General features: G+C 33.1%; 1 protein-coding gene across 1 annotated transcript; it reads left to right on the forward strand.

Moving 5' to 3' along the window:
• The first annotated feature begins 11,795 nt into the window (after positions 1–11,795).
• On the forward strand, positions 11,796–13,420 carry LOC143557923 (dof zinc finger protein DOF4.6-like). The gene is made up of 2 exons (XM_077046881.1): positions 11,796–11,956; positions 12,374–13,420. Exons 1-2 carry the CDS (start codon positions 11,933–11,935, stop codon positions 13,190–13,192), a joined length of 843 nt encoding a protein of 280 aa, XP_076902996.1. The 5' UTR covers positions 11,796–11,932; the 3' UTR covers positions 13,193–13,420.
• The last annotated feature ends 5,424 nt before the right edge of the window (positions 13,421–18,844 follow it).

An 18,844-nucleotide genomic window follows, 5' to 3' on the forward strand; every position in this document is an offset into this window, starting at 1 on the left:
GGATCAGTCAAACGCGAACGTTAAAGCCTAACGAGAAATAAGAGCAAACGGATACGCTAAGTAAAGTACGATATTTATTACAACAACTAGTTAAATAATAAAAAAATATAAATAAGGTTTTATTATACAAAATAATTATTTTGATTTATGAAAACATAACTTAAATATTATTTGTAGTTTTATAAAAATATATAAAATTAGTTTGCTTGATTTTTATATTTATTAAAACATTAGGTTTTAAATTATATTATACTTTATTTATATACATATGCCTTTATGTATATACATGAATGAAAACGAGAGTTAAACGGGTATCATAAAGTCAATTTTTAATAAAATGATTTTAATTAAATACTATTATTAATATTATATAGTTATTAAATGTTTAAAAATAAAATAAACAATAAAAACTAAAAATACGGGGTGGCAGGGGGTCGAACCCGCGACATGTCACACCACAACCCAAGTGATTAACCAGCAAGCTACCAATGGACTTGCATTTAGAACTCGCTTCCAATATTCATATACACAAACAGGAATTAAGAAAAATTGATCAAGAACCCTAACAATCAAATCGATCGATCCCGATGATATAAACCAAATTGATGTTGGGGATTTTGATCTATACTAAATCGCGATCAGAACCATGTATGCAATTACCTTGGACAATGATCTGAGGTAGGGTAACGAGCTCAAACAGAAGACGGCTGAGGATGATGACGAACAGCTATCAATCGACGATGAAAATCCAATTAACTATAGGGTGAAAATTGGCGACGGCTAGGGTATCATCGGTGTAAATTTAATTGTATTATAATATATTGTTTATAAAGAATTGAAATTAGGGTTTATAGTCGGTTTGGTTAATAAGGAAACACGAATCAACTTGATATAATTAGCATGCATAGAATGTCGGTGAGGCCTTGATTGATATAGGTAAACGATTCCCAGATCACAACCTTGATTACAAACGGATTTACTAGCGTAATTAGGAGATTAATTGATTCGGGTACAAGAAAACTGAAATGGATACGGGTTTGGATCATGGGGATCCAGTTAGAGATATGGGTTATAAACAAAAGTTAATTTTAGCCCTTGGGGTTTAAGGATGGGTACATAAAAAGGTAAAAGGTTATGGTTTTGGGTTAAACTTTCCAAAGATTCATAGTTATAAATACATATTATATAATTAACTAAATAATAGTAAAAATAGTTAACTTACTTGATAATGCGGTAAAGTTTTCTGAGAATCGAAATGGGTCGGGTTTTAATATAAATAATAAATTTTGGAAATTCCGAGTTGTTACACGAATCCACAGGGAATCAGTGCAGAGTGCTAACGAAACTCAAATTTTATTATAAAATAATTAAAGTGGACAAACTATGTCAAGCGGTTTAAAAGAGTAGTTTGTAAACAGTTATATAGAAATAACCAAATTCCAGGGTTCGGGTTTCGAAGCAAGTAAAGAAATTGATAAACTTATTTGGACGATTTCTTTTTAAAATATGTAAATCAAAAGACTTAACGATTAACTGTGTTGATCGTCAGAACTGAATCCGAACAATTGACACGGCTTAATGAAAATCTAGTTGATGATCGGTTTTACTTGTTGAAACACAAAATCAATAATATGGTTAACGATAAACGGGTCAATGACGAAAGAACTTAATCCTAATTTTTGATGACCACAAATCGATTAACTGGCAAAAGATTAAGTAATCAATTACTAAAAACCGTTTAAGCATAAAAGCAAACGCAAAGAATTGATCAACCGAATGATTAATCAAATCTAAATCCAAAGTTAAAAGCATAGAATATCAAAACCTAGCATACAACTCAACCCTACACCCCGAGACGGTTATGAGGTCTTTAGCCTTGCATATCGATCTTCCATCTCTTGATTATGATGTTGAGGAATGATTTCATGGATCAATCGTGTGATTAGAGTGTGTTATGGTGGTGTAAAATCGCCTCCAAGAAGTCCCAAAACTGGTGGTGAAAGAATAATTTCTACCTTAGGGTTTTTTCCTTTAAATATGGCATGAAAACACCCAAAAATCGATTTTCCATCAGACCCGGCCGCAAGCTACGGTCGGGCCACCGTAGCTTACGGCAGGGCTGCCGTAGTTTACGACCAGTAGGGAGTAGCCTACGGCTTAGCCGTAAGCTATGACTCTCATGTTCTGCCTTACGCCAACTTCCAGGTCGTAAGCTACGGCCTGGAAGGTGTAGCCTACGGCTGACCTTGCTCCAAATTTCTGTTTACTCATTCTTTTTGATTCTCGATCGTCCGGTTAAGCTCCCGATCACCTCTCTTCACATAATCTTGATTCTTCCATCCTTAAACACTCCAAGTTAGCCCCATATAAGCTTCGTTAAGCTCCGCACACCTGTAACCATAAACGCACTCAAAGTACTCGTGTTCACAATATTTAACTAATTAAAACACACGAAATTAAACGTTTAATGCACATACTTTTACCCACACATCATATAGCCATTTTCCGAAAGATGTTTTGCTAATGTAGCATACCAAGCACGGGGTGTAACATCCCGTTTTCTCGTTTCGATATATATAAAATTGTGCGTTATTATGAGTCGGGCTAGTGTTGGGTTAAATAGTTATGGGTTATGGACTTGGATTTAAAAGGAATGGAAGAAAATACCATGGGCTTGAGCCCATGACCAATAGTATATAAACCAAACTTATGCATTAATCCATTCAATTTCAACTAACTCCATACACCATAAAAAACACAAACTTAGCTCTCTCTCATCTTGCTTTCTCTCTCTAGTCGAAATCACTAAGAGAAACCGAGCATCAACCCGAGGTAATGATAATATGATAGTGTGTGAACTCAAACCCGTTAGACTTAGTTGCGAAACGATGAACCGACACCTTTAAACCGTTAAAGTCATGAGATCTGGGTGGAATCAGGTATGAACCGAACCAAAGATGAGCTTAGGGTCACCCTAGCTCAGATCTGGATCGAACGGGATGTAAAACGGTAAAAAAAGAGTAAGATCTCGTTTTTCCGGCGAAACCGCGGTTTTCCGGCGACGAAGGCGCCGGAAAGGTGGCGCCGGAAAAGGGGTACAAGGTAAGGATGTCAGGGAATGTTCCCTGACATTCTGACCTAACCCTAGTTCGTTAGCGAGTGTAACGAATTAGCAAGCAATTCGTGCATTGATTCGTTAAGGAAGAATAACGAACTAAGTCTCGTTCGCTAAGCAGTTCGTTATAATGCCATTTCGTTATAAAAGATCAGTTCGTTATAAAGGGCCCAATTCATTATAAGACCAGTTCATCACAAAAGGCTAGGCCAGTTCATTAAAGAGACCAATTCGTTATGGAGGTCCATAAGTGGTCATTCGTTATGATATAACGAACCAGTACTCCATTCGTTAGAGATTTCTAATTCGTTAAGAAATAACAAAGGGGCTAATTCGTTAAGAACTGGATAACGAACTGGACAAAGAATTAAGTTTGAAAGAATGACAGAAAGGCCCATAGACTTGTAACAGAATGATTAAATTACAAAGAAGCCCTCAAACTTTATAAATTAAAATCATAATGGAAAATGTGTTAAGACAGCTTAACCCCAGCCAGGGGCTATGCCCCTTGGACCCCGCTAGGGGATCCCGCCCCTAGAACCCCGCTTCCAGGGGCGTTGCCCACGGACCCCCGTTCGTTGAGGGCAATAATTAAACTAGAAACGTGATATGGAAAGTGATAATAATTAATACGCGTAATTGTTATACAGTTAGCTGTGCACAACTAAAGAAAGGGATTACCATTAATAGTGAACATAACCGCATTCAGGTGAGTTTCTAGCCCCACTTCCTTGTTATGTTTTCGAGGCTGTGTGCATACTCGATGTGATTTGTTAATACCCTTACCTTATGTAATAAGTGTATGCCTTATATGATTTATGTATGAATGAATGCTTGATGATGCATGAACGATCTTCGGATATTGCATGTATCGTCAAGGGATAGTTTAAAGATATGATTGTTATATTTATATATGATATACAAATGATGTATGTACGTTTGGAAGTTCTAAATATGAATGTAGAGAAAGGTATGGAAGGTATGGTTAGAAAGGGAATGAACCCTAATAATATCCGCGAATGCAGGGAACGGACCCTAATAATATCCGTGAATGCAGGGGACGGACCCTAATAATATCCGTGAATGTAGAGAACGAACCCCAATAATATCCGTGAATGTAGGGAACATACCCTAACAATATCTGCGAATGATTTAGGACGAGGTATATGTATATGTGTATGTATAAAAGGAAAGAAGGAAGGTATGATAGTATGAACATACGAAGGAACGTAAAGAACTATGTACGTATATGTACCTTCGGGAGCGTATATATGAATGTGTATGGACGTATTGTATGTGACCTGATTAACTAGAACTCACTCAGCGTAGCTGACAGCTTTTAGTATGCACGCAGGTGAGTAGAATGAGGCAGCTCGCTTGATGAGGACACATGACATGGAATTGAAGATACTGGCACCTCAAGGAAATGTTATGATGTTTTTAAAGACTATGTTTTATGTTTAAATAACGATGAATGTTTTCTAAGACAAGATTTGAAAGTTATGTAATATGTTATGGTTGAAGTTCTTATATTCCACATAAAGTTTTAATTAACTCCGATATTTAGAAATGTGTTTATGAGTAAATCCAACGTCCAATGTATGGCACCGGTAACGGGGCCTTACAAGAGGTGCTTGATGAATGCCAACTTTCTTTACTCTCTCCATATTTCTTCCATTTCGGGTAAATAACTCAACACTACAAGATCTTGGTTGGCTACAAGAGATTTCCGCCAGTTTGTAGTTAAATATTGATTCAAGAGCTAGTTGTTTGATCCGTTCTTAGGACATACACCAATGACTTTTTGAACATGGTTGAAAGGGTCGTATATTGATGGTCGGGTATTTTGTATATATATTAGTGTATTAATTATGTAGTTTTGTTGAATATATTATTAGAACTTTGGTACTTCATACGTGCTTTTGTGTTTCAGGTAATTGATCGTTAAAGATGCTAAATGGGAAACCTGTACGAACATGGAATGATATCTCAGGAAGACCGAAGCATGATTTGATGTCTTGGAAAGTGTTACAAGGATTCGGGAAGAGCATGGATGAGAAATCATAAGCCGATGCTAAAACTAAACAAGATTGGTTGACAAAATGCGACCATGAAGTAAAACGAGCATATCCTGAGCTAGAAAATGAGTTACGGGACCTATAATATATGAATTTTGGGTTTCTCGACGAGTGAAATCCAAATATGAGGTTTTCTTAGGTCTCGGTATGCGACGGGTAGGGTCTATGGCCATCGCGATACGCGATGGTCTTAAAAAACGCGAAAAAACGGATTTTGACATATATCTTGTATTTTCAGAACCCTAATCAAGTTTGACGACCAGCAACAACTATTAGGCGATTTTGGGTGAATTCCAGGGCTAACAATCATCTCTTTATCAATCCTAATGGCCTTCCTCGTCATAATTGAAGATCTATCGATGACGATGCTCGGCTAGTCTTCTCCGAATCATACCTGGGATGTAAAGTTGTAACAATTTTAGTTTCCTCATGTGACTAAGAACATTTATGTATAATTGTTTATGGTTAATCTATGATTATTGATGTTTAGTATTTCTGTGTGTTCAGTCGGTTTAGGTTTACGTTGATCTGAACGATTAGTTACCAGTTGCCATAATAATTGATCATAGGTTTGTTTGATTAGGTTGAATATGACAAAGCATATAATTGCCCTTAACTGAGTCAAACTGACAGGGACCGTTGGATAACCAGTGCCGTGTGTAAAGCAATTATTGTTGCCTAAGGTTTTGTCTAGTTGATCAGTCTGTAGTTAACCGTTAATGATTAATCTGTTAGGTTGCATGAGATTATTGTAAGTTACCTACTTGAAGTCCCGGGTGTGATTTGCTTTGTTAATTGATTGAAACTCGTTTACTTGTTTGTTTGCTTAATTCTCTAAATTCAACTTAATTGCTTGTGTGATCAACACTAAATCTGTTCCTTCATAATATTGAAATTGTCTACACGATTACATTGACCACATACTCCTGGTGGATACGATACCTTACTTATCCTATCTATATAGTTTAACTAGGTTTTTGATTAACTCAAACGATGGTCATCATATATAGTCATTTACAGGCCTCTACGAACCAAAACTTTGTTTTTAGTGTGATTGGGTATCCAAAAAAGGGTTTTGGCGCAGCTTGTTGCCCGTTTACCTACCACCTCATGGTAATTGCATGGATTTTTAAGTAAATGAAATCTAAAATCCTTTAATTGAAGGACTTTCATATTTTTTAAGAATATGATGAAAATAATCAATAAAAGTAGCTATTTAAGAAGATGAATTTGTGTTCCCGACTCTCATTTAATAAGGAGAGTGGAAGGAAAAAAGAGAAAAATATGAAAATAAATCTTGTTTAAGAAATTTTTTAAGAATAGAAGTGGAGGGGAAACGATGGAAAATTTGAGCATATTATCATCCTCTCAAATTGGAGATATTAGAAGAGAAAAGATTTGGGTCTAATAATAACTTCATATTAGTTCTTAAATTACCCTCATATCTAACTCCTATTATAGTTTACTTAAAGGGTATAATAAAAAAATCATATCTTATTTTCTTTTCCTCTTAACTCGGGAACACATAAAATGTTTAAATTCCTTTCTTTTTCTCTCATTTTCATTAAACTCAGGAACACGAAAAAAAAGCACATATTTTCCTTCCCCTAGCTTTCTTTCCTATCATAATTTCTCTTCCTTCCCCTTCTCTAGTTAATGAGCCTCAGGAAAACAACAAATTAGAAGCAATTACATATATATATATATATATATACACTAGCTTTTATCCCCCGTATTACGGAGTTGTTTTACATTATTCGTTTTTAATATTTATATGTTTTTTGGAATTTTGATTTAATTTATTGTACATAAGTTAATAATATACTTAGTATTTGATAATAAAAGAGTTTCACATATAAATGAGATGTTTTAATCAGGTTTAAAAACTATTTAGGTTTGGTGAGACCCATGACCCGCTTAAAAAATTATCTTTTTTAAAATTATGTTTTAATTGTATATTCTTTTTAAAGAAATCATATATTAATTTTTAGTATATCCTTATTTTATAAGATTTTCATATCAAATATTTGGTAAGATTAATTTTTTATTTAATGAGATATTATAACCCATTTAAGGAATATTTGGGTTTAGTAATTAAGACTCATGTCCGTGAATTTAGGTAAAATGCATGAGAAACCTCTATTTATAAATAATGCAATCTGATGGCTTGAGAGAATGCAGGGAACAACCAGAGAAATTTTAAATGTTTTGTTTATATATATATATATAGAGAGAAAATGGTTAAAATAAAAATACATAGTTTTGTAGAAAGAGTAGGAAGGGCATAAAATTTAGAGTTAGGAAACTATGTAGCCTAAATCCTTGATCTTAGGAAACTATTCGCTATTTTGAAAACTATCAATATCAACCACTTGATCCAAGATCTAGGCCTAGATTTATTCTTATTCTTCCTAGAAAAATATTTCTTTTTATTATAACCCACCCCATATAGATAAGCCTATGTTATCTAACATAATTTACTATTCATGAAAACCAATTAGTGTCTTATATGTATGCATAGCATCTCAATTTTCAAAGTAGTTAGTTACAACTTAAATCATTTTCAACTTTGATTTTAATACTATTTTATGTCTCTACATATACATATTGATTTTAGCTCATTTTTATGTTTGATTTTGCATTATTTCATTCTATAATTAGTATTTGATGTATTTTATTTTTTAACTATTATGTTTCTTAAATCCCGAATAACCATTGCTTTGCACTTATTTATATTTACATTTCAGTACTGGTTTTGTGCGATACTGATCATGGTCAATATAATATATTTTAACTTCCATACAAGTAATGTTACTCTAAATTAATAATACAAACACGCGTCATTGTTTCTACATACGATTCGATATAAATTTCATTTAATACAGAGCTCACCCAATGAGACACATGGGTCAAATATATATATGTGTGTATATATATATATATGTTTGATTTCTTTTTAGAACCACTTTGAGTTTTAAGAACTCGAAATAACTCAACGTAACAATTTTTTTTTTTTGAATTTGTTTTTAAACATATGTAATAAGTAAGTGTACGTAACGTAAAAAAATTACACTATTTTTTACACACCGAATCGAATTATTACATATGTGTAACTAACATTTAAATTTGTGTAATCATCAAAAATATATAACCACATATTCCATACTCATTTAGTTAAATATGTGATCCATATTGAGTTCTTAAAGTTCTTACAACTCATCAAGGTTCTCAAAATCTCTATCCCAAATATATATATATATGTCACACCCCCATCTTAGGCCTAGGAGTGTGAACGATAGTTGGTACCACATTTGTAAATAAATCAGAGTAGCAGGTTGATGCGGAAGACTTTATAGAAACATGTTGATTTATATTATAAATATTTACAACAAAAAAGACGAGACAAAAGTCTCGTTTAGTATTTACTTGTTTATATGTTTTTACAAAACCATCATATTTAATATTTTAAACAAAATTATCCGAGCCATCGGATTCTTGATCTTCTTGGTCCTTAAAGCTCTATTCCTGATTACCTGCAAAATGTTATAAAAATACGTCAGCAACGAATGCTGGTGAATATGCTGACGCTAAAAATATTTTCTTTAATCACCCCTCGAGATCACGTAAGCCTCGGCCCATCTTGGCTTAGAAATAATCAAGTTAAACAATCATCATAAACTCGAGTCTCTACACTAGGTCACCTCAGCAAAACACCGCAGCGTTTCGACATAACTTAGGTACCATAAATATACACAAGGTCAGTCTCACTCGGACATAACTTAGGTCCGACCCATCGTGGCTGGAGGTCGTGACCAAGCGTGGTTACATATGTAAGGATCTAGACAAATATATACCACAGCCTAAGGACTAGGCTTATACTCTTATTTGCAATGTTTTTAGAGACACGTAGCCTCATGTAAAGTTTTACACATAACACGTTTGATTGTTTGAAAACAAGTTTATAAAAGTGGGGCGTATTCACCTTTTCAATGGAATCGGCTTCCAACACCGTCCGTGAGTTTTTCTCTTGCTATCTCGCACCTATAGTACGAGTATAACTTTTGTTAGTCGGATACACGATCCGGCTTAAGACCTTTAGTCTTATTTATCTCGATGAACCTTTAGTTCAATATCTTTTTTTACTTTAAAACCTTTAGTTGAAAAGTAATATTTATAACCCTTTAGTTTATTTATAAAAACCCTACGTTTCTTCTTCTTTAAGAAACGTATTTATTTCTTTATTATTTAAGTATACTCATTATACCTAAATAATATATTTTATAACAAAGAATATTCATATATACATATACTCACATATATATTTCATTTTTCTTTTCTTTATTTTCTTTGTTATATATTTCTTTGTTTATCGAGAATAACTTCGACTTGGGGTATTAAGCCTTTATAATATTTTATTATTATTTTATTCGGGCATCATGCCTACCTTTGTCGGCTCAATACTCCCTACTCACTCGGGCAGCACTTCGACTCTATCTTCTTTATCAATACCCTCTTGATTAACCCTTTGACACGCTTATCGAGACACCAACTCTTCACAGCACGTACTTTGAGGTAATCGTCGGGACTTCGGAGCAGCACCTTCTTCTTGTTTGGAACGTCGTCGGGGAGTGGTACGTATATCGGGATGATAGGCACGGAAAACGAGGAATCAGGCACACAAAACGAGGTAGATCGAGGGCACGCTTTTCGAGGTTTAGTGAGAGGTTAGAGAGAGAGAGTAATGTGTGTGTTTTGGTGTGTGGGAAATGAAATCCCGTAGCCTCCTAGTTATAGCTAAAAATTGGACCCCATCGCGATACGTGATGGGTCTCTTGGCAAGCCCATCGCGTACCGCGATGTAGGCTTGCTGAGTCAATGTGTGGACCTGCCACGTGGTGACACGTGGCAGGCTTCGCGCCACGTGGCGGACGTTTTGCCACATGGTGACACGTGGCGGTAGACGTTGCCACCGTGTGCCACGTGGCACACGTGTCACTACGTCTCAGATACCCCATCGCGGTACGCGATGGGGCTTTCTCCTGATCTATCGCGTAGCGCGATGGGTCAGGATTTCAGAATTTTCATTTTAGTCCCTTGAGTTTGGAAATTGATAGTTTTGGTCCCTTGACTTCGATTCTTAACATTTTTGGCCCGAAATTTACGTGATGTTACAATATATATATATATATATATATATATATATATATATATATATATATATATATATATATATATATATATATATATATATATATATATATATATAGAGGATGGATCTTGCGATAAGTGAAGGTATAACTCCATTAATCCCTAATTTCACTCACTTTCATATGATGTTACATACATATATGTAGGTTGGTTGTATTTATCTATACTATATATAAAGCATGAGTTAGGGACCTCTTAAATTTTAAGAGGTACCAAACTCATTGCTTTATATACAACATATAATGCATCAAAAATTTAGAAATTAGGGGTAGTAAGGTCTTTACTCACAAATGTGTTACGTATAACTTTCATTCTTTCAAAATATATTTAAAACTATAGTCCATCAACTTCACTACCTTTTTGTAAAATCTAATAATAGTTACACATATGACCCTTAATTCAAAATTAACTACCCCACATTCAAACCTATGTACCTACACACATACAAACATACATACACATATACAAACATACGTACCTACACACATACATATGCACCTACACTAAGCACCTACACATAAGAAAAGGACTGAAATTAGGGATATATGGAGTTACACCTTCACTTCTTGCACTTAAAAAAACTTCTGAAATGATCCAATACCTATGTATATATATATATATATATTTCTATATAACATTTCGATATAAATTTCATTAAAATCAGACCAATCATAATGTGCATACAAACTTTACTAACACTATGTTTCATCAACATCCCATCATGATGCATAGTTTAACGTGTATCAACGCTACCGACACAACACGTAGGCCGTGTACGAGTTGGCATTCAAAAAGAGATGAATGAACTGCGATTTTCGTCCATGTGGTTTGTTCAAATCTTCAATTTTAGTCCAATAGTTTCAAATATGCGATTTTCATCCATGTGGTTTCATTTCACTTGCAATTAAACCCGAATTCACTAATCACATAAAATTTGGGTGTTAAACCCATCAGCGTGCCATTCATGTGAGAGACGGTTTTGCCTTTTTTTTCCCCAAATACACCCCAACCCTTCACGTGAGGGGGTTGTGAATTAAGACTAGGGTTTATTAGGGAAGAAAATGGATAAAACTGCCCCTCGCGTGAGGGGCACGCTATTGGGTTACGACCAGACTTAACGGGGTTAGTGAAGTCGGGTTTAAAGTGAAATGAAACCACATGGACGAAAATCATAAATTTGAAACTACTTGATTAAAATCGCAGATCTGAACAAACCACATAGACGAAAACCACAATTTATTTAAAAAAGAATAATATGTCATTTTTTATTACTCATTATTTATTTTTTATTTTATTTACCGTATGCAAAACGCTCTCTCACACACACACTTTCTCTCTCTCCAAAACTAGACCTAGATACATAGTCGTGCATACACACATTAAATCACATAGAAGTTCCACACAAACATCTCAAACATTCCGTTTTTTGCCTTTTGAAAACCATTGGAAAGTAAAGGCTCCTCTCTCTCTCTCCTCTCTCTCATCTTTCTCTATCTTTCTCCATCTCTTTCTCTCTAAACTTCTTTCAGCCATGGATACGGTTCACTGGCCACAGGTACAACTAGATCCTTTATCTTTTTCATCATCTTCAGTAATAAACTTTTTAATGGTATAATAATTTGTTTTAGTTGAATTTTATCATTTCATAAGACTCATGTCATCTAGATATATCAAACCATACTAGATCTTAGTTAGATACCAATTCTTTGATCTTCAACCCTACTTTTTATTTCATTATTTTCATTCAAAAAATTGGACTAGCTAGTGTTTAATTATATATGTATGTAATAAAGGGTCAATGAAGTTTATTTTAGTTATCTTGAAGACCGGTTTTTATGGAGGTTTGAAAAGCATAAAGCAGTCTTCTTGTTCTGTTCATTTGTCTTCAAATCTTAAAAGTTTTTGGATCTTTATGTCTTTATCTTCTCTTTTATTACTACACCTTTTTCTTTATTGGTTTTTGTTCATATAGGACATAACAATGAAGCCTATGGAAGAATTAGTGTCACAAAGAGCTAAAAACTCTTCATCTTTGGAAAGAAAAGCAAGACCTCAAAAGGATTCAGCTGTCAACTGTCCAAGATGCAATTCTACAAACACTAAATTTTGTTACTACAACAATTACAGCCTTTCACAACCAAGATACTTTTGCAAGACTTGTAGAAGGTATTGGACTGAAGGTGGGACCCTTAGAAATGTTCCTGTTGGTGGTGGTTCAAGGAAGAACAAGAGATCATCAACATCTTCTTATTCATCATCATCTTCTTATTCATCTTCATCTTCCATCTCATCATCTTCAATGTCCAAGAAGCTTCCTGATTTGGTTGTACCTCCTGTACCACCAAAACTACTTTCTCATCAAAACCCTAATAATAATATTATGCATAATGATCATGACTTCAAGACTATTTCTGACCTCATCCAAGCACCTAACGCATCTGCTCTAGAACTCTTGACTGGAATCACAACAAGGGGTGTAAATGTGATGAATTCATTCATGCCAATTCCAATTCCTGATCCGAATTCATCGGTTTATTCGACTTCTGGAGGAGATCATGATCTGATGATCCCATCACTTAACTTTTCACTGGATGGAATGGGAGGAAGTAGTATTAATGAGAATTTAAGTGGGAGGCTTTTGTTTCCATTTGAAGATCTGAAAACAAGCACAATATCAACAACTGTTACTACTACTACTCCTCATGGACATACAAATGTTGAACAAAATAAAGATCAGAATGGTGATACCAATGGCTTTTGGAGTGGAATGTTAGGTGGAGGTTCATGGTAAACAGTTATATATATTAATCTATATTTATCTCTCTATATATAGAGTGTTCAAACTAAAACTTTGGGGGTTTAGTTTCTTTTTCTGACTGCTTCGTATGATTATTTTTCTAGTTTTTGATGAATGATGGATGGTGATTATTTGCTTGGATTTCTTGAAAAACTAACTTGATAGGATCATGCAATTAGTATTGGGTGTCTCTTCTTCCTTTATAAACTATAATAATGTATTATTTTGTTTAAATTTCTAGATACAAATTTGTATGATTGTTTCAACATCAACCTACTAATCTGGTAGTATATATTGCACTGTCTTGCATAATATTTCAAGTCTTTTTTATCAGTGAATAGTTCTTCTATATAATGATGAAAATCTTGTAAAATATTTAGTAAAATCAATAATCATATACAGGGTTACAATAAAAATATTTATAAACAGCTTTTAACATGAGAATTGTACAAATAACTAAAGTAAATATTATTATTCAATAAATTTTTAACTAGAGTAATTATTACTCTAGTTCAAAAACTATAGAAAAATAGTAATTATTCTAGTTATTTGCACGTTTAGTAGGTTAGTTTGATTTGTACCGAATTTCACCGTTCTAAAGATAAAATGAAACCAATAAATATTGTACAATGAACCATGTTTACTAATACATTACTGGCGTTGCATGAAAATTACTTTAGGTATGTGTTAAATATGTGTGAATGAAAGTGTAAGAAGAGGTCAAATAGATATGGTCATAAATCATAACTTCATGTACGTATGTATATGGAGAAGTTGAAACTACTTCACCTGCTTCAACTGAAAGTTACAACCACTTCATTCTAAATAGAAACAGTCTCCAAGTACATACACGAATATGCATAGTTGTACAGTACAACACCTGGAAGATGTTTGTTTTCATATCAACTCACTCCAAAATGAATCATGATTACTTTACCTGTGTCACCATGCCATGTTTTCTTTAAAATATTGTTTTCAGTTTTCTTATTCTTACTTTGAAAAAGATCTGACAAGAACCCTACTTTTGACCTAGAGGGGCCTAAAACATTCCCCTAGGAGAATGTACTAAATAAAAAAATATGCATTCGATCTCCATAAATCCACTTGATGATCTAGAAACTTATAATTAGCTTCATATTAATTGAGTGTTGTGACTTAATTAAATGAGTATTCCGCTAATTGCTGTAACCCACTCGATGTGCATAATCATATTTTACTCTTATTATTATATGAACACATGCCATGCATTAATACAATATTAATAATAATTACAGTAGTAATAAAAAATATAATATGAATAGTAGTAAGACTGTGTTATGGTTAATAATTGAGCCGTCAATCGTGTCTAAAGTAATAACAATAATAATAATAATAATAATAATAACAATAATAATAATAATAATAACCTAAACAACCACTTTAGGTCGTATGGTTAAGTTATTTTATAAAATGGGACATAAATAACCTTAACAACCATTTTAGGTCATAGGGTTAAGTTATTTTATAAAATGAGACAAAATTAAGAATGATAAGAAGGATTTGTAGCAAAAAAAAACCCTAAAAATAATAAAAATTAATTAAAATAAAATCATAACTCAAGTTTTTAATATAAAAAACGAAAAATGTAAAAAACAAAAATGATTCCACCGTCTTCCTCATTAAAAAAAATATCGAAAAAGAGACAATGTTGAGTAAAAAATATCATTGTGTCATTTGTTTATCATTGTGTTGTTTGTTCATTTTCGGCATTGTGTCTTTTTTCTCGACATTTGTGTCTTTTCGCCGTTTTTTTTAACGGGAATGACGGGGGAAACATTTTGGTTTTATAATTTTTTTGTTTGTGGTCATAAATTCTTCTCACACTTCTTAATTTTGTCTCTTTTTATATTTTAACTTTACCATTAGGGGCCATACATTTTATTTTTAAATACAATGATAGATTTTGAATGTAGTTTAAAGAGGAAAATTAAATAAATTAAATTTCACCATGGCATGTTAGATGTGCCAACAAGATCAATTTTACATTTATGATTCTATAATAAGTTTTTATTTGATCTCATGTACATTATTCATGTACCACACTCAACCCAAACAAATGTATAATGTAGTTCTCTTAGTTCTTAATGCATTCTTGATTTTGATATATATTTCGCACTGTTGCATGATGGACAATAATGGTGCATGATAATGAAGTCCCTTTCATTTGCCGTATTGAGAGGTCTAATTTAAAAATCTGATGTGTATTTAGTGTACTAGGGTTTCTTCTATGATGGGGTAAGGCACATGAGCATCAGTGGAACTTTAAGTACTCTTTGATCCAAAAGTGAAATAAGTATATATACATATGTTCAACTTGAATTCAAACTTCATTTCTAAGTGATGTTTTACGTGTGTTTTCAACAAGTACGACTCTATTCATAAAATACTATCACCAGTCAAAGTTAATGGACTAGAGTTCTTGCCACTATTTTGTAGGGACATGAAAGAACTCAATTTTCAAAGACCTTATGCTAAATTATTTAAGATTAAATCCAATGAAGTGTGCTTATAAGTAGAAGATACATATATAAAATGTAGTTTGTTTGTCTAGAAAGCAGTGGTATTTAAAACTGATGTGATTGTGGTAGTGGCGAAGCTTGGACGAGTTCGTCGGGGGAGCCGGACTCAAAATGTGTTATAAAAATCATAAACTAGTGGGGCCGATATCAAATTTTCGGTCCAAAACGGGTTAATTTACACTACGTATACAAATTTTCGGACGAAAAAATGTCAATTTACACTACAACGCAAAAAACCCGGGGGGGGGGGGGGGGTCGGGGCCACCACCGTCCTAAGGAAGCTTCGTTCCTTGATAGTGCTATATATAAACAATTATAAGAATAATTGGTCGCGAATTATGTCTAATCCAACTGGTCGCAGCCCGTTTATAAGTTAAGAGGGTGTTTTTCATAAGTAGGCAAAAATAAGGAATCCCAAACACTCCCTAAATTTTGTAAACCCAACATAATGCTCCTTTTACTTAAGACTTAAACAAAATTTTCGCATTCAGCCCAAAAATATTTTCTTCTTCTCGGAGCCGGCCCTGCATGTGGGATTCTTGTCTCAGAGGTCCCAATTTCAAGTCTCGACTCATGTGTGTGCTCTAAAATATGGGTAGCGCAACTGTAAAGGGGACGATTCGAACAGTAAGGAGCGGTGTTAATCGTGGGGCAACTCTTAATGAATCCCTCGACAACCAGCTGTATTGAGACATTCAAAAGAAGTTAAGAATAATGTGTCACAAATGCTATATATCTACCATTATTTTATGAAAGTGAACTTATTTAAACGTAATGAGATATTATTGCAGGATAAAATGCATATAAGAGTAGTGTTCCCTTTGTAGACAAGTATTTTTCTTTGAATTAATAAAAAGTACTTCACTTATGAAAATGATGTAAAAAGATAATTTTGACATGAATAAAAGTAACCCACTTAAATTAAAAGAGTTAGATGAAACAAAGACATAGTTATGCCAAAATTGCTATTTTAAACAATTTTTTAAAGTTGGCTACACTTTGTAAAAGTATAATATGTTTTCATGTAAACATTAAATAGTAGTCGTCGTCTTTTCATCTTTTCCTATTCTTTTAAAAAGTTGCTCAGTCGTTTTTTTTCAAAAGTGAATTATAAGCCTCAAAGTAAACATATTTGTCATACATTCATCATGCTATTTTATAACTCCTTTCAAATAAGCATGCTAAAACTATCTGTTATATTTGTAATCATTCGTCATCTAAATGTCACATGTATTCACCTCCACCAACTCGTTTTAATCTAAGTTCATACTTCTTATTTACCATCCACTCATTTGTAATATTAATAATTAAATTTAGTAATATTAATTACAGTTAAATTTAAAAATCAATATCAAGTATTAAAAGACATACATAATTTTAATTAAAATTTAAAACAACAAATAAAATCAAATATGTAGTCTTCAACGGTCGGTATGGGGTGGTAGGTGTTGGGATATGTTCCACCAAATCCGAGCGTAAGGTATTGTGTGTGTCTTCATTATTTAAGGCCCACATATTAGACTCTTGTCATGCCTCGTCAATTTCTTCACATTATTCACTAGTGTCCTCTTCATTGTAGTGACAAATTGCCCACCTTTATCTTCGATAATCATGTTGTACAATATAATTACGACATACATTGTTTTCCTTGTTTGATTGTGTATAAATTGGTTTCCTTGTTTGATTGTGTATAAATTGGTTGGAGTAACGAATATTTATATAAAATAAATTTATTTTTTTGATGCTGCCATTTTTCAACGGTCGAAAAGGACCAAAAGTAAAAAAAATCCAATATTGAGCAGTGTCACCACCAAGCTACTCACGCAAGTTAGCAGAGATGAAGTGGGTCGGCATGGAGTTAACCGCCCATGTATGCCATAATTGGGTCATCCCATGACCATAACACACAACTTGGGTAAAAAATGATATGTAATTTAAAAAGTTAAAGTTTATATTAATACATAAAATTTAAGAACTTTTAAGAACTCATAACAACTAAACATTTTTTTTTTTGTATATTAACATTATTTGAGCCTAGTTTATCATATTTAAAAAAATGATTACATATATAAATCACAAGTTTACACATGTGTAAAATTTATGTAATAACAAATTTACATGTGTAAGAAACATAGATATGTTTAAAAACTAGCTCTTATAATTGTAATTGTAAATATAGACCTAAAAAGTGATAAAACTACACTTAAATAATATTAACATACAATTTTTTTATAAAATACATTAGTTATTAAGAGTTTTAAGGTTCTTAAATAATTTAAAAGTTATGTAATGATACTCATTCATTTATTTAAAAGTTAAGAATTATATTTAAAACATTTAAAAAGATTATGATGGCGAGAAACCATTATAGCATCAGCAATGCTAGTTTTTGGGGTTTCCGTGAACATCCAAATCAGGGGCGGACCCACATAGGTTCGATCGGGGTCCCGGGACATCGATGTTTTTTAAAAATTACTTAGAGACGGTATATTAAATTTTGTAAGGACCCCATAAAAATTAATACTTGGAACCCATACTATTAAGATTGAACTAGTACAGTGAAAAGTCCCTTGTTTTACTTGTGAGAGGTTGTAGGTTCAAGCCCCACCATACTCCTTTTTTGTTGTTTTTTTAATATTCTAGTCTTAGTTATTCAGTTAGGGTATTTGTACTTTTTGTTAGTTTCTCTCATATAGTCATTATCACCATGCAACATATATAATGTTAACATGGATTTTGCATATTCTTTTATTATTTACCTTGTGTATGTATATTATAATTAATCATTTATTTGTGTTAGAGTTATTTTTTCATGTTTTGGTCAATTATGTAAGACCATATATATAGATTACGTTCATGTTTTTCGGGTATGAATTAAAAGTGTATGTTTCATCTAGTTTGTAATTTAGATTCTTTCTACTTACTCGTTTCCAATGACACCATAGTTCCGTGTTTTATTATGTTCCTCGCCTCGACCCGACCTGAATAACGACCGACCTGAAAAATTTTGTAAACCGAAAAAATTGGGACCCCATTGACAAAAAATCCTGGGTCCGCCACTAATCCAAATGATCTCACACACACATCA

The sequence above is a fragment of the Bidens hawaiensis genome, unplaced genomic scaffold, assembly GCF_021521415.1.
Source record: "Bidens hawaiensis isolate Kalapana, Puna unplaced genomic scaffold, B.hawaiensis_p1.1 tig00019230_1, whole genome shotgun sequence".
NCBI classification, from domain to species: Eukaryota; Viridiplantae; Streptophyta; class Magnoliopsida; order Asterales; family Asteraceae; genus Bidens; species Bidens hawaiensis.

Bases quoted from the DNA above. Each gene is read 5' to 3' on its own strand.
- LOC143557923 (XM_077046881.1), top strand. From the start codon at position 11,933: ATGGATACGGTTCACTGGCCACAG. The intron at 11,957-12,373 runs GTACAACTAGAT...TTGTTCATATAG, and splicing joins ATACGGTTCACTGGCCACAG to GACATAACAATGAAGCCTAT.